Source organism: Bufo bufo, chromosome 7 (genome assembly GCF_905171765.1).
Source record: "Bufo bufo chromosome 7, aBufBuf1.1, whole genome shotgun sequence".
Classification (NCBI taxonomy): domain Eukaryota; kingdom Metazoa; phylum Chordata; class Amphibia; order Anura; family Bufonidae; genus Bufo; species Bufo bufo.
Genome location: NC_053395.1, coordinates 9,337,348 through 9,363,059, shown reverse-complemented (window position 1 = coordinate 9,363,059; position 25,712 = coordinate 9,337,348). Strand labels below are relative to the sequence as shown.

At 54.6% G+C, this 25,712-nt stretch overlaps 1 protein-coding gene across 1 annotated transcript; it reads right to left on the bottom strand.

The window, feature by feature from the left end:
- Positions 1-1,853: 1,853 nt before the first annotated feature.
- SETD1A (SET domain containing 1A, histone lysine methyltransferase) lies at positions 1,854-22,706 on the bottom strand. The gene is given in 23 exon segments (XM_040440837.1): positions 1,854-3,368; positions 3,522-3,659; positions 4,963-5,082; positions 5,185-5,295; positions 5,389-5,558; positions 6,140-7,438; positions 8,230-8,487; positions 11,019-11,079; positions 12,643-12,788; positions 12,868-12,955; positions 13,044-13,211; positions 13,291-14,097; positions 19,776-20,204; positions 20,206-20,327; positions 20,330-20,565; positions 20,745-20,787; positions 20,790-20,925; positions 21,005-21,063; positions 21,066-21,107; positions 21,197-21,467; positions 21,569-21,667; positions 22,564-22,616; positions 22,619-22,706. Coding segments are annotated over 23 exon segments (5,106 nt in total). The 5' UTR covers positions 22,695-22,706; the 3' UTR covers positions 1,854-3,194.
- Positions 22,707-25,712: the final 3,006 nt, after the last annotated feature.

The following is a 25,712-nucleotide window of genomic DNA, read 5'->3' as shown; positions in this document are numbered from 1 at the left end:
GTCTCACTGCTCTTACTGTAAAGAGTCCATAGTCTCACTGCTCTTACAGTACAGAGTCCATAGTCTCACTGCTCTTACAGTAAAGAGTCCGTAGTCTCACTGCTCTTACAGTACAGAGTCCATAGTCTCACTGCTCTTACAGTATGGAGTCCATAGTCTCACTGCTCTTACAGTATAGAGTCCATAGTCTCACTGCTCTTACAGTATAGAGTCCATAGTCTCACCGCTCTTACAGTAAAGAGTCCATAGTCTCACCGCTCTTACAGTATAGAGTCCACAGTCTCACCGCTCTTACAGTATAGAGTCCATAGTCTCACCGCTCTTACAGTAAAGAGTCCATAGTCTCACAGCTCTTACAGTATAGAGTCCATAGTCTCACTGCTCTTACAGTATAGAGTCCATAGTCTCACTGCTCTTACAGTATAGAGTCCACAGTCTCACCGCTCTTACAGTATAGAGTCCATAGTCTCACTGCTCTTACAGTAAAGAGTCCATAGTCTCACTGCTCTTACAGTAAAGAGTCCACAGTCTCACCGCTCTTACAGTAAAGAGTCCATAGTCTCACCGCTCTTACAGTAAAGAGTCCATAGTCTCACTGCTCTTACAGTATAGAGTCCATAGTCTCACTGCTCTTACAGTATAGAGTCCATAGTCTCACCGCTCTCACAGTAAAGAGTCCATAGTCTCACTGCTCTTACAGTAAAGAGTCCATAGTCTCACCGCTCTTACAGTATAGAGTCCATAGTCTCACTGCTCTTACAGTATAGAGTCCATAGTCTCACTGCTCTTACAGTATAGAGTCCATAGTCTCACTGCTCTTACAGTATAGAGTCCATAGTCTCACTGCTCTTACAGTATAGAGTCCATAGTCTCACTGCTCTTACAGTAAAGAGTCCATAGTCTCACTGCTCTTACAGTAAAGAGTCCCATGTTTTATCATATGACATTTTTATTTTCATGTGTATAACCTGTCACAGTCTGTTTCTTGCAGCAGCTCTGGATGTGACTGGAGTATACAAAAGTACACTCAGAAGTGAATGTTTGGGGCCCCCCAGCTGTCGCCCGCTGTCCTTCATCACTGCAGCCGCCTTGTATTTCCCAGCCGTCATTTGGTGCTCCGCGTACGTTTGGGGCAGTGTCGCTCTCGCTCCAGGGTCTCTGCACCTGAATAAACAGGACGAGCGCGCCGATATCTCTACACCTGCAGAGGATCAGCGCCAGCGACCGTCATGTGTACGCAGGTGGCAGCCATGCAGCCGGCAGCGGATCGCAGACACTGGTTATATGCTGCATGGGATACAGCGGGGACGGGGGAAATCACCCAGGGTCTGAATGAGGAACAGACCACGATTTTCTAAACTTCCTGCAGGACCGTCATTTTTCAGAAATGGCTGCCACATGTGTTGCAACCTGCAGACTGGGGAAGTTCTGCGAAACGCGCGGTTAGGGAAAAACTTGCACAAGTCTCTCGCACGTTTCTGAACCTCAGCGCTTTTTCCCACGTTCACCTGAGCAGAGGACGGGAGTGTCTGGCGCCCCCTGCTGCTAGTCCAGAACGTTACATCGGGGAGCAGAGGCGGTCACCGGGCTGAACGGAAGATCATGGGGAGAAAAACAAAAAACGGAACTATTAAAATGACAGAACCTGAAGATGATCTGACACCAGCGCCCACAGCACCGCCCCGTGTGACCCCCCCACGAGATGCCCTGCCTGGCTGATAAACGTACGCAGCGACCTTCCTGGCGCTCTTTGACCGGCCTTGAGATAAGAAAAACGCTGTTAACCTCTGACTTCGATCCAGGGGCAGAGTCCAAAACACCCCCACCCTGAAATAAAGAGACAGACGCCGGCGTATACGTAATAAACTCGTGTTTCTACAAGAAACAAAGCAGTTAATATACAGAATATACAACGTTCTCAAGCCTGACCCTCCCCCGCCCTCACAGACCCCTCCACGGATCTCATCGGCCTCCCTGCCCCCACAATGGCACCTACTCCACCAAGTTACGAAGGCAACAGCACCAAAAAAAAAAAAGGGGACGTGTCTGCAGGGTGACGCCCCCCAACACGCATGTAAACACATTAATGAGACCTGGCCTCCACTAAAATTTCAAAATGGCAGCTGAACCCTTTCCAGGAAGGGCCAGGACTGAACACTGACGATCTATCCCCAGGGTTGGCCATCAATTCCGGGTCTGTGTGGGTCCGATTCCCTGCCGATCGGCTGTTGGAAGGGGCTGCGGTGCTGGGACGTCACGGGTCTGAGCTGCAATACCAAGCACAGCCACTACGCAATGTACGGCGCCGTGTTTGCGTCAGCACTTGTCTACGCATCGTGGCCCCTTTAAACAGCTGACCGTGGGGGGTGCTGGGTGTCTGAGGGTAGGTGATCAGTATGACAGTCCCAAGTGTGGCCCCTGGGAGACTCTTGAAGCCCCCTGTAAAAGGCTTCAGCTTTAAAATAGAATTTGAATAAGTTATATTAAAAAATAAAAATTCTAAAATGTGACGATGGCGCCGCTGATCTGACAGTGATGGCGAGTATGAAACATGGAGGTGAAGGAACATCAAGCGAGAAGCTGCAAGAGCCGATACTCGGCGTCACTCTCCAGTGAGGGGCGCGATCACAGCCGCCAGTCCTTGGAGAGTCAGCTCTTAGGTCTATATACAAGGGAACAGTGCGTAGTGTATATACAGGGGCCACGTCAGAGGAAGGATCCACATGTGGGGGAGGGGGAGGCTTGTGCGTTCCGTGGACCTGTCCAGACGGTCTTGGACTCTTAGCTCTCAAACTCCGGACCGCCTTCAGTGGAGGGGGGGATGGAGGGTCCTGATCGCTCGGCCGCTGCCCGCCATAAATAACATACTCCCAGAAAGGAATAAAAGAACAGAAAACTAAAATGTATAGAAAAATAGGCTAAAAAATAACAAAAATGAACATATACATAGAGGGGAACGCCCCGGGGACTGCATGAAGGAAGCGGGAGGAGCTCAGCAAAAACGCGCTCGTCCTCCGGCGCCGTCTTAAAGTGCCACAGACAGGTCAGGCTGCTCGCTTCTTCAAGGGAAAAAAAATGGCCGCCACTGTACCAGTAAATGCCCCACGTTCAGCTCACCCGCTCGTCTGTACATGGCCGCCGGACACAAGCCTTTGGCTTATTTTGATTTTAAAGATGGGGTCGGCCCCGGACGCTCAGTTCAAGGTGCCCCGGCAGTTCTCCGTCCCGCACAGGCAAGGAATCTTGTTCTCTTCGATGGGGAACTTGTAATCGTACGTTATCTCCTCGTTCACACCGATCGGCTGCTTGGAGTAAATGACTATTTTCTTTTGAGACTCGATCGTGATGACTTTGGCGTAACAATTAGGCTGCGGGAAAAAAATAAAAAATCCAAAAATAACATTGAGAAGGGTGTACATTTAAAGGGGACTCGCCACCATTCTAGGAGAGGTCACATGACTGGCAGGGTTGGATTCACTGGGAAGTAAATGGTGACATACTGGGAGTAGGTGGGGACTTACCGTACAGCAGTGGTTTATAAAACGCGCCAGGTTTCCGCATTTGGTGGCGTCTATGATGGTGTCCTGGTCCACGCGGAACAGATAGCTGCTGCCGATCCCCTGCTGCGCGTACCTCTTCTCTCTGTGGTCGGCCACCACCTGCACAGACATCACACCCACATTACTAGGAGAGCATCAGCTGACACAGGAGCCATTCATTGACAGCAAGCAGAGAAATAGTACAGAACAATTCATTATACCATCTCCCCTGGAGCATTATATAAACTGTCGGAAGGATTTCATTTGCTTCAGAACTTTTACAAACGTCTTACATAGCAGGGCGGACTGAACTTCCCTGGACTAATCCGCAGGGTAAATATTCTGCCAAGAATTGTGTTTGCCCAAGAGATAAGAAATCCGGAGGCGTCACCCGAGAGCGATCAGCCCTGCTCCTGGGATCCTGACCTCTCTCACAGCTGAGGGGCCCCTGCTCCACGATCGGGGGTGACAGATCCATTCAAGCCTAGCCTCCCCTGGGAGTGATAATCGGGGCATCCTCTCCTGCAGAGCGTAGTACAGGAGTCGGCAACCTCTGCTATTCTGAAAGTATAACTCCCAACATGCTTCATTCCCTCATGTCGGGGTTCCAAGAATAGCTGAGCAAGTGTGCATGCTGAGAGTTGTAGTTTCACACCAGCTGGAGTGCGGGAGGTTGTTGACCCGTGGTGGAGTATAATCCACCGTCTACACTGCTGCTTCTGATCTGTGTGGAACCATAACTCCCAGCATCCCGGTCTCCGAATTAATGGTCTCAATTCACTGCCAGCAAAGAGAGTTTGAAAATGGCGATGAATTGAAACACAGCGGATTAGAAAATGACAGGTGACTAAGCTTTCTTTACAGAAGGCTGCGCCGGCCCTTTAACACAAAAGGCACTTATTTGGCATGTTGCTCCCTTCCTTGTCTTGGTGAAGCCTCTGGCACCCCCTCCCTCCCCCAGCGCCCAGCGCGCCTCCTGGCGATAATCTGCACACCCCCACCTGTGCAGTATTACAGAACATGCAGGTATCCTGCGCAACAGGAAGCTCTACAGCGTTCAAGATACTACAACTCCCAGCATGCATGGAGCCATGGGCTGCTCTCACTGTAAGGGTCCATTCACACGTCTGCAAAATGGGTCCGCATCCGTTCCGCAAATTTGCAGAACAGGTGCCGACCCATTCATTTTCAATGGGGCCGGAATGTGCTATCCGTAATTGCGGACAAGAAAAGGCATTTTCTAGGAGAGTGCCGGCGAGGTGCGGTCCGCAAAATGCGGAACGCACATTGCCAGTGTCAGTGTTTTTTTTGCGGATCCGCAAAACACATACGGACGTGTGAATGGACCCTAAGACAGTGTGGAGGAACAGGCCACATCCCATAGAGGGACGGTACAGCACCACTCAGTGGACAACACCCTCACCTGTCGTATGTTCTGTCCCACGTACTCGATCACCATTTCATCTGCGGCGATGGGCTCCATGGCGAATAGTCCCCACTCGTGAATGCGGCTGCGCCCAAATCGTAGCTTCTTCTTCCGGAACTGCAAGAGCAGAAGGTGAAGTGAGGACAAAACCCTTGCACACAAAAAGAAAAAAAATCTGCAGTACAACATCGCCCCCTTGTGGTCTACAGCCGGAAGTACCTTGAGTTGGTTGAGCTTTAGCAAGTCACTGTCCAGCAAGGAGAAGGAGCCGATGGCGTTGAGAAGACGCCGCTGCTCGGAGCGCCGCTCTGACAACACCCTGTTCGTTCCCTGCAATAAAGCGGATGAGGTTACAGATCAATATCTGCCTTGCAGTGCCCCCTGGTGGGTGATGGGGTAAGTGTCCATCCTGGCGGCGCTGACCTGTGTGTCGCTGTCCAGCTCTCGTACAGACACTGGGATGACGTCCAGATATTTGTCCTTGTCCTTCTTGCTGATGGCGTAGTAACCCTCGCTCCTGGCGCAGCCGGTCTGGTGCTCGCGCAGGCCGTCCTGCCGATTCTTCCGTCGTTTGGGGTCAGCGATATTGGTGAGTGAGATCGTGTTAAGGAATACATATTATGTGGCGACACTATTCACTGACATCAGGCGGAGGACGACACCCATCATTCCCCGCCATCACACTGCATTAATCCCGTGACCCCTTCACGGACAGAGACAGAAAACAATGATTCATCACAAAACCCAATTTAAAGGGTCCCCCGGTCATGGCGACAAATCTAAGGTTCTGATCGTGGCGGCTGAGACCCCACCAATCAACAGAACACAGAAAAGCCCTCCGAGCGGGAGCCTATGGTCAGAGACCACGCTACGTGAGCCCTTCTCTCCTCGTTCTAGTGATCGGTGGGGGTCTCAGCACTCAGTGACATATCAGAAGATTCTGAGGACCGAGACCCCCCAATCAATAGAACGCAGTAACACAGAGCACTCTCGCTGCAGGAGACGGGCTCAATAGAAAGCCCATGGTCCTGTCTCCTTTCAGAGAACGGCTACAAACCACGGCACGCCCATGTACCGCTTATACGTTGGCGCAGAGATTGCCAGCCTCGGGCAGCTGACCCCCTGGCAGAAAAGTTAAGCCCTCCTTCATATCACTTTACTACGCAGAGGATATTAGTGTGAGGAACCCAGTGGGTGTCGTTCAGCCAGTCCGTGCTGTGGTCCTCCTGAAGCAGCCGTTCGTATGTGTCCCTCAGTAAGACCATGTCCTCGGTGTCCAGTCCCATGTTCCATATGTCATAGAGAATGGTCATCTGCTCAAACTCACTGCGGATCTCATACTTAGGAGGAGTCAACATCAGGGCAGAGCGCCGGTTCCTGTGAGACCTCAGCTCTCGCGTGCACACCCACGAGTCTTCGTCATCCTCCTCGTCTTCATCCTCCTCCGATGTGATCTCTCCAGGCTCCGTCACCTCCTTCTCTTCTTGCGGTCTCCGTTTTTTACTTTTAGATTCCTCGCGAGCTGATTTTTCCTCGGCTTTCCTTAAAGAGGTCAACTGCAAGTCCCCAACATCCAAGATGCCCGTATCGCCCTCCAGCCCAGAGAGCAGCCCGCCGCCCACACATACAACCTCCTCGGGGGCCTCCAGCACCGGCTGACCAAGGTCTATGTGGAGGAGCTCGCTGGGTTTCTCCAAGTCTAGAGCTACTCCTCGCTGCCTCTTGGGCGGCTGCTTCAGTGCCGCAGGAATAGAAGAGTAGCTGTGCTCCAGCAAGATCTGCCGGACGGGAGCAAAGAGGATCTCCTCTATGTAATCAGTCCTCTCCAGCTCACACGGTTCATGGACAGGCGGCAGAGGTGCTGGTTCTGGTGCTGGCAGTGGTTCTGGAATGGGCAGCAATTTCATCTCCTCCACATGGTCATAATCATCCTCTAGGTTCTCGTCTCCATCTTGCTGCAGGGCCTCCTCGTGTCCTGCGTGGGGTGGACACGACTTTACCAGGCAAGCATGGTCCCACGGAAGGTTTAATACCGTCAGCTGCTCTGGGGGCTTCTTCTGAGGAGAAGGTTCTTTTGCAGGAGGTGCGGGTTTGATAACCTCTGGTAATGGGAGAGTTTGTGTCGGCTGCGCGGCGAGAGCAGGAGCCTCGGAAGAAGGTAGAGATGGTTCCTCTGCTGGAGGGGCGGGAGGGGGCTCCTCCTTTGGCTCTTGCTGAATGACTTGTGGGATTTCGGGGATCGTTTGCTCTGGGACCAGATGATTTGGGGGTTTGCTCTCAACAGGTTCAGGCTCTTCATCTGGAGCGAGGAGGAAGGAGACGGTTTTGCGCCTTTTCTTGGGGGGAGGAAGAAGTGGAAGAGGAGGAGATGAAGGGGTGCAAGGTTTGGGTGGTGTTACAGGAGGAGGAAGGAGCTGCAGAGATGGGGCTTCTATACAGGGGTCTTCCTTCACTTCCACAGCTAAAGACTTATCTGAGAATAAAAATAAAGCAGATTAATGAGAGGAAGCAAGAAAATGAAGAGGAAATTAAAAGAGATATCAGAAATACACACATTACTTGTCCTGTACTGATCCTGAGTTACATCCTGTATTATACTCCAGAGCTGCACTCACTATTCTGCTGGTGCAGTCACTGTGTACATACATTACTTATCCTGTACTGATCCTGAGTTACATCCAGTATTATACTCCACAGCTGCACTCACTATTCTGCTGGTGCAGTCACTGTGTACATACATTACTCATCCTGTACTGATCCTGGGTTACATCCTGTATTATCCTCCAGAGCTGCACTCACTATTCTGCTGGTGCAGTCATTGTGTACATACATTACTTATCCTGTACTGATCCTGAGTTACATCCTGTATTATACTCCAGAGCTGCACTCCCTATTCTGCTGCTACAGTCACTGTGTACATACATTACTTATCCGGTACTCATCCTGAGTTACATCCTGTATTATACTCCAGAGCTGCACTCACTATTCTGCTGGTGGACTGCATGGGGCAGTTAGCATCTGAGGACTGTGCAGAGTCTGGAGTACAGATGGAAGTTCCTAGGACGCAGACCACCGGAGCAAGCTCTGTATAGACACTACTCAAGTAGGGAATGCGGGAAGAGTTCAGCAGAATTATTATTGCGGCTCTGGAGTATATACAGACTCATTCAGTGAGATAAGTAATAAAGTGGAACATGTCAGTCATCAGTGTCTGTAGTAACAAGCAGCGCCCCCTGCTGTACGCAGGAGGAACAGATGACTTACTCAGTGTTTCCTCTTGGAGGGGCTTCACTTCGGAGCTGAGCAGCGGCGGCGGACTGGGTGGTCTCAGAGGTTCAGTAACTGTTGGCAATACAGGAGCGTCCTCCTCATCTTCCTCATCATCGGAGGACGCAGGTGACGAGGAGGAAGACGAGGAAGAAGAGGAGGAAGACGAGGATGAGCTGCTGCTGTCCGACTCACTGGAGCTGTCACTGTCGTCGGACACGATCTTGTTGGAAAGTTTGGTGAGTGGCGTCTCATCATCTGGAGAACAGAGACAGAGCGGTAAATACTGCAGGGGTTAATGCAGGCACTGCCAGGATCAGAGCCAGAGTGACCGCCGTATCTAAGGTACCCACCCCACGATAAGAAGACGGGGCCCGACACTGCCAACAGTATCTGCCCATTGTACTAGGACAGTGTCAGTATTACACTGACAGGCTAGAATACTATGTATTTCCAAAGCTTTATAAATGATCGCAGCTTCGGGTCCCCTTGTGGGGCCAAAAAAAGTTAAAATAATATGTTCAATAAAATTTCAGAAAAAATAAATTACTTGGTGATTAAAGATCAGTAAAGGCAAGTTTTTTATTTTTATTATTGGATTATGCCAATTTTGAGCTAAAACTCATTTCTTCCAATCTGCTCTCTCTTCGGTCAGTTGGGGGGCTGACGGGCCCCTCATCTCTGACCTTACTAACACTCATTAAAACTCAGTCCTGATCTTACTGGGAAGAATGTGTTTACGACCTCTTAACCCTTTCCCGACCAGCGCCATGCACTGGCTGGGTCTTTAAAGATGGCACCCACTCCTGAGCGGAGAGGGCGTCATAGCTGCGGGGTGCCTGCCGTTTCATACTTAAGACACCCGCAGCTAATGTCCGCGACTGGCGGTAATGCCGGGGTCAATCCTGTCCACGGCATCTGGGCACTCTAAATTCCGGTAAGGCCCCCGGCGAGCGGAGGAGAGCAGCCCCTGCCATAGAGAAGGAGTTTTTTATTATAATTTTTTTCCTGTTCTGCTTCCACTGCTTAGGAGATATTTTTTTTATGTTTTAACAGTTTGGGCTTTTTCGGACTGGGCCATACCCAATAGGTTTATTTTTTTATTGTTTCCCGATTTTACATATAAAAATATTTAAAGGGGGCGATTTAAACTTTTAATATGGTGTTGTTTTTACTTAACTATTTCCCCCCTTAGGGGATAGATCCCTTGTCCTATTCACCCTAATAGAGCTCGGTTAGGATGACTAGGACCCCACACTCTCCCTGCAGCAGCAATCACCATGGAAGGCGTCAGTAGCGTCCTCACTGCCACGGTAACCGATCGGAGCCCCACGATTACACTGCTGGGGCTCCGATCGGAACTGCCACTGCACCACCAATGAAGAGAGGGGAGGGGACCCTGTGGCCACTGCACCACCAATGAAGAGGGGGGAGGGGACCCTGTGGCCACTGCACCACCAATGAAGAGAGGGGAGGGGACCCTGTGGCCACTGCACCACCAATGAAGAGAGGAGAGGGGACCCTGTGGCCACTGCACCACCAATGAAGAGGGGGGAGGGGACCCTGTGGCCACTGCACCACCAATGAAGAGAGGGGAGGGGACCCTGTGGCCACTGCACCACCAATGAAGAGAGGGGAGGGGACCCTGTGGCCACTGCACCACCAATGAAGGGAGGGGACCCTGTGGCCACTGCACCACCAATGAAGAGAGGGGAGGGGACCCTGTGGCCACTGCACCACCAATGAAGGGAGGGGACCCTGTGGCCACTGCACCACCAATGAAGGGAGGGGACCCTGTGGCCACTGCACCACCAATGAAGAGAGGGGAGGGGACCCTGTGGCCACTGCACCACCAATGAAGAGGGGGGAGGGGACCTTGTGGCCACTACACCACCAATAAAGAGGGGTGAGGGGACCCCGTGGCCACTGCACCACCAATGAAGAGGGGTGAGGGGACCCTGTGGCCACTGCACCACCAATGAAGAGGGGGGAGGGGACCCTGTGGCCACTGCACCACCAATAAAGACGGGTGAGGGGACCCTGTGGCCACTGCACCACCAATAAAGACGGGTGAGGGGACCCTGTGGCCACTGCACCACCAATAAAGAGGGGGGAGGGGACCCTGTGGCCACTGCACCACCAATGAATATAATACAGGGGAGGGTGGGGCGGGGCCTGTGGCCACTGCGCCAATGAATATAATTAACCCCTTAATACAACTGTACGTGGCAGGTGCTGGATGTATCACTCAGTCAGCACCCCGCCTCAATGACAGGGAATGGAGACTCCAAACTCCATCAATTAACCCCTCAGGTGCAGCATCTTAGGGGTTCGTCAGGATCAACAGTCCCAGTCATTGATGCCGGGTGCCGACAGAATGATACATACGCCACGTAGAGTTGTATTTAGGGGTTAATTATATTCATCGGCGCAGTGGCCACAAGCCCCCCACCCTCCTCAGTGTGGTAGCTTCACAGCCCCTCCACTTAATCTTCTTATTGGCGGCAGCGTCACAGTGGGGAGGGACGCTCTCCTTCTCCGGCTGATGAGAACATGGTGCACACCGAGCGCGGCACCTGCCATGTTTTCTAACAGATTCTAGGCTGCGCAGTCGCTCAGCCTAGTATCAGAAAACGGCAAATACCGGTATCATATCGACCCGGGTGCAAAAGTGCAGGTTGTGTATAGAAAGTTCGATACCTGGCGCAACCCTATTACTGATGAGCCTCTACGCGAGAAATCCCACACTGCTGCCCCATCCATGTGCTATCCGAAGACGCACTTACCTTCTGAGTCTTCATCCTTAGTGCTGATCTCATCATCGTCATCATCATCATCATCTTCATCCTGTGAACAGACACAAGATCAAGTCAACCACCGGTGAGGAAGACATATATAAATGATCACAACAGTAAAGCAGTAAGAGCAGGACTGGCTCTGCTATGTCAGAGGGGAGATCGTAACGACAACCATACATCTTCAACAGCTGCTCCTCCCGAAAACCGACCACACACCAAGCTTGGCCAATCCTTCATGTGTTTTTTATGGGAAAGGGGAAAAAGGCCCATCCTCTGTACCAGACCCCCATGTCCCCCTCCAGACTCTTCAGTCCTCCTCCATGCCCCTCTATCTTTCTTCTAGACCCCTGTCCTCCTTCACACCCCTCATTCCCCCTCCAGACTTCCCTCTCTTCTTCTAGACCCCTCTCTGTCCCCCCCCTCCGTCTTCCTTCACACCCCTCATTCCCCCTCCAGACTTCCCTCTCTTCTGGACCCCTCTGCCCCCCCTCCATCTTCCTACTAGACCCCTCTGTCCTTCACACCCCTCATTCCCCCTCCAGACTTCCCTCTCTTCTGGACCCCTCTATCTTCCTACTAGACCCCTCTGTCCTCCTTCACACCCCTCAGTCCCCCCTCCAGACTTCCCTCTCTTCTTCTGGACCCCTCTGCCCCCCCTCCATCTTCCTTCTAGACCCCTCTGTCCTCCTTCACACCCCTCATTCCCCCTCCAGACTTCCCTCTCTTCTGCTGGACCCCTCTGCCCCCCCTCCATCTTCCTTCTAGACCCCTCTGTCCTCCTTCACACCCCTCATTCCCCCTCCAGACTTCCCTCTCTTCTTCTGGACCCCTCTGCCCCCCCTCCATCTTCCTTCTAGACCCCTCTGTCCTCCTTCACACCCCTCATTCCCCCTCCAGACTTCCCTCTCTTCTTCTGGACCCCTCTGCCCCCCCTCCATCTTCCTTCTAGACCCCTCTGTCCTTCACACCCCTCATGACTTCCCTCTCTTCTGGACCCCTCTATCTTCCTACTAGACCCCTCTGTCCTCCTTCACACCCCTCAGTCCCCCCTCCAGACTTCCCTCTCTTCTGGACCCCTCTATCTTCCTTCTAGACCCCCTCTGTCCTCCTTCACACCCCTCCGCCTCCAGAGTCCCCTCTTCTTTCTACACCCCTCTGCCCCCCCCCCCTCCATCTTCCTTCTAGATCCCTTAGTCCTCCTACACACCCCTCATTCCCCCTCCAGACTTCCCTCTCTTCTTCTGGACCCCTCTGCCCCCCCTCCATCTTCCTTCTAGACCCCTCTGTCCTTCACACCCCTCATTCCCCCTCCAGAGTCCCTCTTCTTCTGGACCCCTCTGCCCCCCCTCCATCTTCCTTCTAGATCCCTTAGTCCTCCTACACACCCCTCATTCCCCCTCCAGACTTCCCTCTCTTCTTCTGGGCCCCTCTGCCCCCCCTCCATCTTCCTTCTAGACCCCTCTGTCCTCCTTCACACCCCTCCCCCTCCAGACTCCCCTTTGCCCCCCAACATGCTCTTCTGCCTGACACAAGGAGTGTGGCCACACCGGGCATTCAGCAGGTTTGGGCGACTTTCCTATAACTTGTACAAGAGCCTTTCCAGACGTCTCACCTTATCAGACGCAGACTCCTCAGAAGCCTCCTCTCCCTCGCTGTCAAGGGGTAAGGGGTTCCTGCGCTTGTGCTTCGGTCTCTCCGCTTCACGTTGTGGAGCCTTCGCTCCTGCTCGCGGTTCTGCCGCCGTCTCCTTTTCTCGCTCTGAAAGTAGAAGTAGTATATAGGGTCATGGGGGTACAATACAAGGTGTGAGGGGGTCCCTATTGTCCTGGATACCTACCATCTTCCTCCTCCTCCTCTGCTGGTGTGGAGGGTCGGGGTCGTTTCTGGTCGCCATCGTCACTCTCCGAGGTGCGCTTCCTCTTTACCTGCACCGGGGGTAAAAACGCGATACAGGTTACAATGGAGGACAAGACAGCCCCGAAACACTCCATCGCAAATACATCAGCCTCTTACTTTGAAGGAAGGAAGCCGCAGCGCCTCCCGAAGACCAGAACCAAAGCCAAAGCCTTCAGCCCCACCACTTTTGGCCCAGTCCACCAAGGACAGAAGCCCAGGCTCCTTCGGACGGGTCTTCTCCTTGTCTTCTTCCCGGGGGACTGGTTTGGGCACATTCTGAAATGGCTGCAGAAAGAAACCGGCTCAATAACCAGGATCCTGGGATCTTATGTGAAGGGTCCCCCTGCCCTCCATCACCGCTTACCTTCGCCTTCTCTTCCTTGCGTTCCCACCACTCATCAAAGGCTCGGAAGGCCACGTTCTCCACCATCTTGCGGTTCAGGTCTCTCTGCATCGTGCTCTTCATCTCCTGGATAAGTGCAGACAGCACACTCATGACGGTGGCGGCGTGTGGGTCCACCACTTGCACCCAGCCCATTGGCCGAGGGTCCTGACCCAGCGTCCTGTTCGTCCTGGTGGCAAGTTCCCTCAGTGGTAACAAGAGTTGAGGTTCTTGGGACGGGAAATGAGGATAAGCCCCACCAAACACCGGTTCAGACATGAGCGGGAGTGGGTGCTGCTGTCGATGTCTGTGCGCAAACAGATGAGGGAGCAAGGGTGGGGGGTACGGATCGTCAAACTGCTGCCCCTTGTCTTGTCTGCTCTGCTGCAGGCGACTGAGCATCTGTGTCTGCATCTGGAAGGACATGGACGTACCCCCCCACTGGTTACCCAGCCTGCTCACCAGCTCCATGGAGTTTACAAAGTCATAGATATGGGGGGCAGATACTGCTGAGGAGGACGAAGGGTCAAGTGGCTGGGGAGGGGTGGTTGGGCGCACCCCAAGTTCTCCAATTCGCCCTCTGGCAGCTATAGAGGCAATGAGTGGGTAGGCATTGGGAGCTTGATGATGCGGGTGCATGGACTGGAGAGATGTTGGGATAGTCTGAGAGGGGTAGGTGCCCCCAGGACCAGCGAGGTGGGGCACAAGAGGGTACGGTGGGCCAGGAGCTCCAGGCATCTCAATGGCAATTTCTTCATCTGAGATTTCCATGTCATCTCCAGAAGACAGCTGAGGAGACAGGGAGGAAGGCGTTAATGACACCATCTGCGAGAACCTGCGCCAGCACATGGACGGAACCAGGAGGGCACCGCCAGCCAGAAGTCTCCAGTGAAATGGTGCAGCTTTGGACCTGACTGAAGCCATGATGTAATGCAGTACAGGCATGGACCCGTGCTCCGATGTATGAGGGGCCCTACATGAGCCTTGGGGTGAAGGGGCCCGCTCCATGACAGCACCCCCCCCCCCCCCCTTCAGCTTGCCTGTGCGGTCCGTAGACCCTTTGTCATGTAACGTGGGGAGCCCCAAATTATTCAATGCAAGAATGATGCTCAACATGGCCAGGAGGTGGCAGCAGCGGTCTTAGAAGTTAGTGTCTGTGTACGTCCTATACTCCAGTCACATCCAGAGCTGCACACACAAGCCCATCTGATACAGGCTCAAGTACGTGCTGCTAAACACAACTACTGTATTATTCCTACTTAAAATAATTATTCATAAAAAGGTACAGACTAGTAATGCTTACGACGCTTCTCACTCCGGACCCCTCTATTCATTTCTGGGGGTCCTTTCCGTTCAGCTGAAGACGTTGGGAGGGCCGGAGCGTGTTGCGTCTGTGGTTTAGACAGCATGCGATTCCCTAGGACAGAAATGAATTAGGGGGGGGGTACGGATGGGGCCCGGGTGTAGTTGGAACCTGATGAAGAATTATGTGAAGTAGGAATAATACAGTAGTTACTACTATTGGGCGATGCGCCTCAGTATCTTTATAGGACCCTCTGATGACAGATCCCTTGGGAGTTGTAGTCCCGTCGTATTCGCACTGAACGTCCTCGATGTTCCACAGATTCTGCAGGATCTCGGCTCCATGTCCTGGAGGACACCGCCAGAATGCGCCGGCGGAGCGGGCAGGGGACTGAATACTCCACCAGTGGGTGCCTATAGGCTGCTGAGGGGGGAGCGGCAACCTCCGTTTATTCTCACGTATCTTTAGTTATGTCAGGACTTCCACTCCATTCACCTCTAGAGCTGCACCCACGATTCGACTCTTTTCTGCCACATGACGGCCTATCTGCTGAACAGCTCAACAGTTTCCGGCATAAACACTACATAGTCAACAACACCGTGCAGCAGAGCTCGTTGTGTACAGATGCTGAACGGGAGATCCTGACGACGAGCAGTAGAATTGTGAGTGCAGCTCTGGGTGTGACTGGAGCAAGTCCTATCCCTAAAGATGGCGACTTTCTGGAGACATGATGCGTTTCAGGCAGAAAGATTTAATATTAACATAGACAACGGAAATTGACAACGGCGGAGGGTTATGGGGCGTCACCTGAGCGCCCACCGGCACACCAGCAATCACCCGTCTTAAAGGGGCGGCAGTACCTTCAGTCCCAGGAGAGTTTATAGATAACATCTCGAAAATAAGAAATCTGATGCACAAAACACAAATCTGCTGCAGGCGAGGAACAAACAGAAAGCGTCCGTCCTGTGGGCTGCAGGCGTCGCGGCTCCAGCGCACAACAGTTCAGTGGAGTCTCTGATTGGTTAGTACGTGCGGTCCCGGAAGCAGTCGGTGCGAGTGTGGGTGTGACGGCTGCGAGAGCGCACCAGGCCGGGCCGGCACTTCAGTGAGACAGCAAAATAATAAGCAGCAGGTTAATTCAGCTCCTCGTTATACAGCGACCAGTCACATGACACCAGAGCACACCGGGGGCTGCAGTGTAAAGAATGGAGGGTGTCAGTCAATGACAAGCACACTTATAAGGCTCTATTCACACGTCCGTGATGTGTTGCGGACCCGCAAATTGCGGGTCCGCAACACACCAGCCCGTCACCCCCATTGAAATGCCTATTCTTGTCCGCAAGCTGCGGACAAGAATAGGACATGCTCTATCTTTTTGCGGAGCTGCGTACCCAAAATCGGGGGGCGCGCTCCGCAATTGCGGCTGCAGACAGCACACTGTGTGCTGTCCGCATCCATTCCGTCCCCATAGAGAATGAATGGGTCCGCACACTTTCCGCAAAATTGCGGAAAGGATGCGGACCCATTTTGCGGACGTGTGAATGGAGCCTAACAGACATGGTCTGGTGTCCCTGGATGCCACCATGACAAGCAGAATGAAAAACCACCATTCTTTACACTGCAAAAAAAAAAAAGCTAAATATTTACCACGTTTCTATCCATCTTTCTATCTGCGCATCTCCCATATAATGGTGTAAACCTGCGTCTACTTACCTGGCACAGGGGCCTGGAGACGACCCGTCCCCGCTCCGGACAGGTCTGTTTCAGCGCCTACTCGTGTCCCATTTCTGGAGCGTCCATTAGGACTCTAAATACTGGCGGGCTGCAACGAAGGTCCGGCTTAGTGGGGGGGGGTCCCTGCCCGGTCTAAGCCCTAATTCACACATCAGTGTTTGTGAGCCAAAACCAGGACTGGAGCCTCCGCAGACATGAGGTGGAAGGGAGAGATCTGCGCTAGTGTTGAGCGAACTTGTTTTAAGTTCGGCGTATCGAAGAATCGCGTTTAGAATCCTTAACTCCGTTATGGTCCGTGGTAGCGGAATCCATAACGCGATTCTTCGATGACGCCGAACTTAAAACACAAGTTCGCTCAACACTGATCTGCGCCTGTTCTGGGTTTGGCTCCAAATCACTGACCAAACTCTGATGTGTGAAGGAGGAATAACACTGGCAGCACTGATTGGATGGCGTCTGGTAACACCCATCTGGACCTTCACTGCAGACGGCTAGCAATCCATTCATGAACTTCTAGTAGTAATAAGAGAGGAATGGCGCAATATACAGTTCTAAAAATCGATGCTCCAGAATTAGTAAATGTGGAGCGCAATGAGTTACTCCCCTTTAGGCCCCTTTCACACGGGCGAGATTTCCACGCGGGTGAGGTGAACGCATTGCACCCGCACTGAATCCGGACCCATTCACTTCTATGGGGCTGTGCACATGAGCGGTGATTTTCACGCATCACTTGTGCGTTGCAGCAAGCTCTATATTCTGCGTTTTTCACGCAACGCAGGTCCCATAGAAGTGAATGGGGTTGCGTGAAAATCGCAAGCAAGTGCGGATGCGGTGCAATTTTCACGCACGGTTGCTAAGATGAAAGTCTATTCACTGTATTATTTTCCCTTATAACACGGTGATGGATCATGTGATGGACCATGTGATGAGCTCAGCGATGTCACCACAGGTCCTGAAGAAAGAACAGGAGACCGGCAGCTACGCGATCAATTGGAGGAGGGGAGGTATTTTATTTTTTTAACCCTCAATTGACCTTCTACTATGCATTCTGTATTAAGAATGCTATTATTTTCCCTTATAACCAGGTTTCCAGAATACTGAACCCAAACCCCGAACTGCTGTGAAGAAGTCCGGGTTCAGGTCTGGGTACCAAACATGACGATTTTTCTCACGCGCGTGCAAAACTCATTAAAAACGCTTTGCACTCGCGGGAAAAAATAAAATAAAAATATTGAGCATGTTCCGCAAAGCACCCGCATCTTTTCCCGCAACGCCCGTGTGAAACCAGCCTAAAAGCTCTGTTTAAACCATGCAAATATCTCCATAGGGCTCCATTCATCGGAGGGGGCCACGGGCACGCCCCCCCTAGCCTCCGTCAAGCCGGCCCCCCGCAGTGCGTTACACTGTTCCCTACAGAGGCGTTCACTCTGGGAGCCCCAGGGTCCACGTGCCCTGCTGTATGCAGCCTGCGGCCAGAAGTACATGGCGGGAGACCCTCCTGACTGCAGCCCCCTGTACGCTCCACGCATAATGTGAACAGGGGCTTCCATTCCCCGGCTCAAGCATTACAGGGGCGGACTGGCCATAGACCCTGGCCGCTGGCGGGTACATAACGATCGGGCACTCCCAATTCATCTGTCGCCGCCCCCCACTGTGCCGCACGGCGATATCGCAGGCCTCGCCTTCCGTCAGTTTGGACCTCCATACAACATGGGGCCACTTTAACCACCCAGGGGCGTACTGGGAGCTTAGACAGGAAGTGAGCTGCGCGCACAATAAAAGCTTCCCCCAGCACTTCACAAAAGCATTTCCCACACTGAGGCGCTTCAAAGGGGTCGTCCGCTTTTTTATATTGATGACTTAGGGCTCATGCACACAAACGTTTGCAAATTACGGTGCCCAAAGCACAGGCGCCGTCCACATGGCTGGCGCAGACGGATTCAGTCCAATTCAACTTGAATGGGTCCGTGATCAATCTGCGGTGCGGAGGAGCGAACGGGTCTGCGTCCGTGAGGCACTGCATTACGGATTCACCGGTTGCACGCCGCAATACGGGCACTGGCAAACAATGGTTGTGTGCATGAGGCCTTGCACTCAGGATAGGTCATTAATATCCGATCGGTGGGAGTCCGAGTCCCGGCACCCCCGCCAATCAGCTGTATGAAGAGAGCGCAGTGCGGTGTTCTCCTCACCGCTTACCTGCAACAGTGTAATCACAGCTGCTCCGCGCCATTGACTTCAACGGGCCGGCTCCCTCCTACTCACTCGAATGGGACGGAGGAGCTGTAATTACACTGATCGTCGGTGAGGAGAACACGGCGCTGTGCTCTCTTCATACAGCCGATTGGTGGGGGTGCCCGGAGTCAGATCCCACCGATCCGAAATGACCAACCGCTCTAACGGAAGACATCAGCAGCAAGCCGGAGGGGCAGCGCCATCTGGACAGTGATCCTCCATATAGCCATGGTTCTGGAGACTGGGGCGTTACACTAATGATGGCACCGGCCACAGAGGGGCGCCGCACAAGTCATGGAGGATCCGTGTGGGCGGCTGTTGACAATACAGGAGGAAGGGGCGGCAGGAAACATAAGTGCACGTCGCTCCGTCCAGAGGGGACAATTCACACATTACAGGGGAGCGCCGCAGTGTGGATCCTGCGATAAAAGCCGATTCATCAGGAGGACGACATCCCCAAAGATTGTCATGCTCGCTGATTGCTGTCAGTGAACAGGAAGACTTATCGTTCACATTCAGAACCTGAAGACGACTCGCAGCTGAGGGTTTGTTACAGCTACATCCAGTCTAGAGAATCCTCTGTGAGCTAATCAGTCTGGACTCTGCACTGAAACACTGTAACGAACCATCAGGACAGGAGGGAGATTCATGCTGCTGATGTGTTTAGCTCTCATACGATTATGTAGACTGATGCACTGTAACAAACCCTCAGCTGTGAGACGTATCAGGTCTGGAGGGGTTATCAGCCTCTGGGTGGAACGGGAACTTGCGCATTCACTGACAGCAAGCAGTGGGGGGGGGGGGGGGGGGGGGGGGGGGAGGCTGACTCCGAGCACCCCGCCGATCAGCTGTATCAAGAGATGGCTGCGATCCTGTGAGCGCCGCCTTCTCTTCGCCGTTTACCCGCTCGCTGTCGGAGCGCAGCCTTCTCTTCCTACAGCTGGTCGGTGGGGGGCTGGATGTCGGACTCCCGCCGATTTTATATTCATAGGATAGATCATCAATATAATCAACATGGACAACCCCTTTAAGATGATGAGAAAATGAAGGGGTTTGAACCAGGTTGATTACACATCGGGATAACCCAGCGTTACTCCAGGCGGGGTCTGCAGCAGGCACCTCCTGCGGGATTGATTGGTCAGGTCTGAGCGTTCACTATCAGGTCTAGAATTATAATGGAGCTTTAGGATCTTACCCGTTCTTGCCCATTTGCCGTCCGACTGAGATCACCAAACCTCAGAATGGCCTCTGCGGAGACATCCTCAAAGCTGGCGGGTGGGGGAGGGGTGTAGGCACCATGCACAGGCGGGGGGACCTCCTCCTGCACTGCGGCGTCCTGTCTGGCACCCTCTGTAGTTCCTTCATCTTCTTCCTCTGTGTCGGAGGGGAGGAAGGAGAACTTGGAGCGCTGCTCCTTCAGGAGAGCCTCGATGCGGGAGTCCAGGCTGCTGCTGTGCTGAGTGAAGGGCAGACTCTCCGATATCCCGTCTGGTAGCGGAGAACATGAGCGGGCAGGGGACGGGGGCGGGGAGGAGGAAGGAAGAGGGGGTGGCGGTGGAGGAGGCTCCCAGCCTTCAGATGGCGGAGGGGGAGGATGCGGAAGAGAAGAAGAAGAGGAGGGGCGGAGACGGAGGAAGAGGAGGGTGGGCTATCCTGTAGTCTCGGTCGGGGTGAGGTTCGTCCGGCGGAAGTGGGGGAGGGGTGGGCAGCGGTGGAGTCCCAGGAAAGCGGTGCAAGGGCGGTTCTCTGGGGGCGGTGGGGGCTTGCGGTGGCGAGATCTGTACTGTGGGGAGGAGCGGTGTTGAAGGCGGTGGTAGCGTCTGTGGCTGCTGTCATGCTGGGAGGAAGAGGAGGAAGAGGACGTCGCTGGAGAGTAGTGGTGTCCAGACCGGCGAGAGTAAGAATCGCCAGAACTGTTCTCATGGCGCCGCGACTTATATCCTGAGGAATCCTGCTGGGAACTGGAATGGCTGGGGGTCCCCTGCCTGCAAAGCGGAAAACGAGAGGGTCACACATACTGGACCCGCCCCACACTACGGATATATCAGGTGACTCCGCCCCCTCCGTGGGCACGGGAGCGGCCAACTTACTCCACCCTGTAGCCATCGGCTGTTGCAGAACTACAACTCCCAGCATTCCCCGTCAGCCCCAGGGCAGTTCTCACCTGCTAGAATAGGCAGAGTCCTGAGAGAAGGGCGTCCCGCCCTCGGAGTGTATGGGGTGCCCTGCGAGGAGGATACGGAAGGGGTGTACTGGCTGTAGGTAGAGCCGGGGTCTTGAGAAGTTGGGGTTCCATTCCCGGGAACGTAGGAGGCGTCTGTGGACAGGCGGCGGCGACAGTCAACCTGGGGACAGACAAGAGGTGAATGTCGGGACCGGTCTGGAAACCGGACAGACTCCACATTGTAGAGGGCGAATCCTCACCGGCTCCGGGGGGCGCTCCTGACCCCACCTGCCCGCGGTGGGCACAGTCTGGGGGTTGTAGATCCGCTCACTATGAGGTCGTAGTACTTCTGCCGCTGCTGACCTGGAGTAGGAGAAGAATCCCCAGTGAGGACCAGATCACACCTCTGTTTTCCAGGTCGGGCCCCGACTCATGCGTGGCCCCGTTCTTACCTCGGAGGTCCAGCTCCGCGTGGATGATGTTGCCCATGACCGATGTGTTCTGAAGGTGGGTGACCGTCTCCCTCGCGGCTCGGGAGCTGGAGAACAGGACCTTCGCCAGGCCGAGGTGCTTGCGGGTTTTTGGGTGCAGCAGAATCTCCACTTCTTCCACGTCCCCAAACTTGCGGCACATTTCTTTCAGGAAGAGCTCCCGCACGTTGTCATTCAGGTGGGCGAAGGTGACCTCCTTCTGAGGGAGCTGCCCGACGTAGAACTCATCAAACTGCCCGGGAGAAGAAAGACCAGAGGGCGTCACTCATCGTGTCCGCAAAGTCACCACCGCAGGCGACTTTCCTCCCCCCAGGTGTCAATCAGTTCTGGTACCTTAAATTTGGGGACCGGGAGGGTCACATCTCGGGGTTTACTCCACAGGCGCTGCTGCCGAGGATCCCGCACGTCTCCGATTGGAAGATACGGCCCGTCCTGGAAGGAGAGAGGAGGTGAGCGGAGAGACGGCCGGCGCCCCAGGAGGAGAGCAGGGCGAGGCCGGGCACGCCCACTTCAATAAACTTTATTTGATATTCCAAGAAGCAACAATAAAAGAAAATGCTACAACAGAGATCACCAATACTTCTGGTTGCCATGGATATTACTGCTGTTTGTCAGGTAGCACCTGTCACCAGTCTTTAGCCCTCCCCCCAGAGTCCCCTCGCTGTCACCAGTCTTTAACCCCTCCCACCCCCCAAAGTCCCCTCGCTGTCACCAGTCTTTAGCCCCTTCCCCCGCAGAGTCCCCTCGCTGTCACCAGTCTTTAGGCCCCTCCCCCCCAGAGTCCCCTCGCTGTCACCAGTCTTTAGCCCCTCCCCCCCAGAGCCCCCTCGCTGTCACCAGTCTTTAGCCCCTCCCCCCAGAGTCCCCTCGCTGTCACCAGTCTTTAGCCCCTCCCCCTAGAGTCCCCTCGCTGTCACCAGTCTTTAGCCCCTCCCCCCAGAGTCCCCTCACTGTCACCAGTCTTTAGCCCCTCCCCCCAGAGTCCCTAGCTGTCACCAGTCTTTAGCCCCTCCCCCCAGAGTCCCCTAGCTGTCGCCAGTCCTTTAGGCCCGAACCCCACAGTCCCCGTCACATCTTTAGCCCAGCCCCCACAGTCCCATGTCGCCAGTCTTTAGCCCCTCCCCCGCAGGGCCCTTGCTCTGACACCACCAGTCTTTAGCCCCTCCCCCGCAGGGCCCCTCGCTCTGACACCACCAGTCTTTAGCCCCTCCCCCGCAGAGCCCTCCCTCTGTCACCACCAGTCTTTAGCCCCTCCCCACAGGGCCCTCGCTCTGACACCACCAGTCTTTAGCCCCACCCCTGCGGTGCATTCGCTTTGCGCCTCTTACAGTGATGTTGAAGTGCACGCCGTCGTAGCGGTAAACCTTCTGCGCGCTTTGCGGAGAGCGGGGTCGAGCAGCAGTTTGTAACTCCTCCACTGGAAGCCGGCCGCTCTGTGACTCTCGCCCTCGGGCTCCATCTGGGGACATCTGACCTGTGGAGGGGACAAAGAAGATGAGGGGGAGCGGCTGCGAGCCGGACAGAACCGCGGGAGACGAGATCTCTTTCCACATGAGGGTCTGAGGTCTCTGTATAAGGCCTCACGCACACGACCACGTTTCCCGTATTGCAATCCACTGACTTGAACGGGTCCGCAATCTGCAAGATACGGAGCGGACGCCCACGGAAGCACTACAGTTAACTTTCGTGGGACTACGGTCCATGCCGCTACACCGCAAAAAAAAAAATAGAACATGTCCTTGCGGATCACGGACTCATTGAAGTGGGTCCGCATACGCAAACAGCGCGCATGGTGTCCGTGCGTTGGGGCAGTCCGCAGCGCGGGGCACAGAGGAGCCCTGCCTGGCTGACGTCTCATCACTTAATTAAAGGGCCGGAGTTAATTAGTTGAAGCGCCATTGCTGCGGAAATAAAAGTTTCTAAAACTGACAGATTTTGCATTTCAGTTTATCACCACTTTCAGGACCTGCTTGCCGTCAGTGAATGGAGTCATCCTGGTTACATCCAGCAGCTGAAAAACCTGTCCGGAGCTACTCCTGCAGACACGGCGGGATGTAACAGGGATGTAAACGAGGAGCTGCCCTCTCACTGACAGCAAGCAGAGATCTTGAAAACAGTGAGGAATTGAGAGTCCTGACGAAGCTTGGTTTACAGAATACTGCACCATATGTTTAATGTCATCTCCTGTGTCCCAGTTCTCTACTAGTGAGACGTCTCATAACGGCCTCTCTCCCCAAGAGCCTCTCTCCCCAGATGCTGACCGCCTCTCTCCCCAAGAGCCTCTCTCCCCAGGTGCTGACCGCCTCTCTCCCCAAGAGCCTCTCTCCCCAGATGCTGACCGCCTCTCTCCCCAAGAGCCTCTCTCCCCAGATGCTGACCGCCTCTCTCCCCAAGAGCCTCTCTCCCCAGGTGCTGACCGCCTCTCTCCCCAAGAGCCTCTCTCCCCAGGTGCTGACCGCCTCTCTCCCCAAGAGCCTCTCTCCCCAGGTGCTGACCGCCTCTCTCCCCAAGAGCCTCTCTCACCCAGATGCTGACCGCCTCTCTCCCCAAGAGCCTCTCTCCCCAGATGCTGACCGCCTCTCTCCCCAAGAGCATCTCTCCCCAGATGCTGACCGCCTCTCTCCCCATGAGCATCTCTCCCCCAGATGCTGACCGCCTCTCTCCCAAGAGCATCTCTCCCCAGATGCTGACCGCCTCTCTCCCCAAGAGCATCTCTCCCCAGATGCTGACCGCCTCTCTCCCCAAGAGCATCTCTCCCCAGATGCTGACCGCCTCTCTCCCCAAGAGCATCTCTCCCCAGATGCTGACCGCCTCTCTCCCCAAGAGCATCTCTCCCCAGATGCTGACCGCCTCTCTCCCCAAGAGCATCTCTCCCCAGATGCTGACCGCCTCTCTCCCCAAGAGCATCTCTCCCCAGATGCTGACCGCCTCTCTCCCCAAGAGCATCTCTCCCCAGATTGCTGACCGCCTCTCTCCCCAAGAGCATCTCTCCCCAGATGCTGACCGCCTCTCTCCCCAAGAGCCTCTCTCCCCAGATGCTGACCGCCTCTCTCCCCAAGAGCATCTCTCCCCAGATGCTGACCGCCTCTCTCCCCATGAGCATCTCTCCCCAGATGCTGACCGCCTCTCTCCCCATGAGCATCTCTCCCCAGATGCTGACCGCCTCTCTCCCCAAGAGCCTCTCTCCCCAGATGCTGACCGCCTCTCTCCCCATGAGCATCTCTCCCCAGATGCTGACCGCCTCTCTCCCCATGAGCCTCTCTCCCCAGATGCTGACCGCCTCTCTCCCCAGATGCTGACCGCCTCTCTCCCCATGAGCATCTCTCCCCCAGATGCTGACCGCCTCTCTCCCCATGAGCCTCTCTCCCCAGATGCTGACCGCCTCTCTCCCCAGATGCTGACCGCCTCTCTCCCCATGAGCATCTCTCCCCAGATGCTGACCGCCCCTCTCCCCATGAGCATCTCTCCCCAGATGCTGACCGCCTCTCTCCCCATGAGCATCTCTCCCCAGATGCTGACCGCCTCTCTCCCAAGAGCATCTCTCCCCAGATGCTGACCGCCTCTCTCCCCAAGAGCATCTCTCCCCAGATGCTGACCGCCTCTCTCCCCAAGAGCATCTCTCCCCAGATGCTGACCGCCTCTCTCCCCAAGAGCATCTCTCCCCAGATGCTGACCGCCTCTCTCCCCAAGAGCATCTCTCCCCAGATGCTGACCGCCTCTCTCCCCAAGAGCATCTCTCCCCAGATGCTGACCGCCTCTCTCCCCAAGCGCATCTCTCCCCAGATGCTGACCGCCTCTCTCCCCATGAGCATCTCTCCCCAGATGCTGACCGCCTCTCTCCCCATGAGCATCTCTCCCCAGATGCTGACCGCCTCTCTCCCAAGAGCCTCTCTCCCCAGATGCTGACCGCCTCTCTCCCCATGAGCATCTCTCCCCAGATGCTGACCGCCTCTCTCCCCAATGAGCCTCTCTCCCCAGATGCTGACCGCCTCTCTCCCCAGATGCTGACCGCCTCTCTCCCCAGATGCTGACCGCCTCTCTCCCCATGAGCATCTCTCCCCAGATGCTGACCGCCTCTCTCCCATGAGCCTCTCTCCCCAGATGCTGACCGCCTCTCTCCCCAGATGCTGACCGCCTCTCTCCCCATGAGCATCTCTCCCCAGATGCTGACCGCCTCTCTCCCCATGAGCATCTCTCCCCAGATGCTGACCGCCTCTCTCCCCATGAGCATCTCTCCCCAGATGCTGACCGCCTCTCTCCCCATGAGCATCTCTCCCCAGATGCTGACCGCCTCTTTCCCCATGAGCCTCTCTCCCCAGATGCTGACCGCCTCTCTCCCCAAGAGCCTCTCTCCCCAGATGCTGACCGGCCTCTCTCCCCAAGAGCCTCTCTCCCCAGATGCTGAACCGCCTCTCTCCCCATGAGCATCTCTCCCCAGATGCTGACCGCCTCTCTCCCCATGAGCATCTCTCCCCAG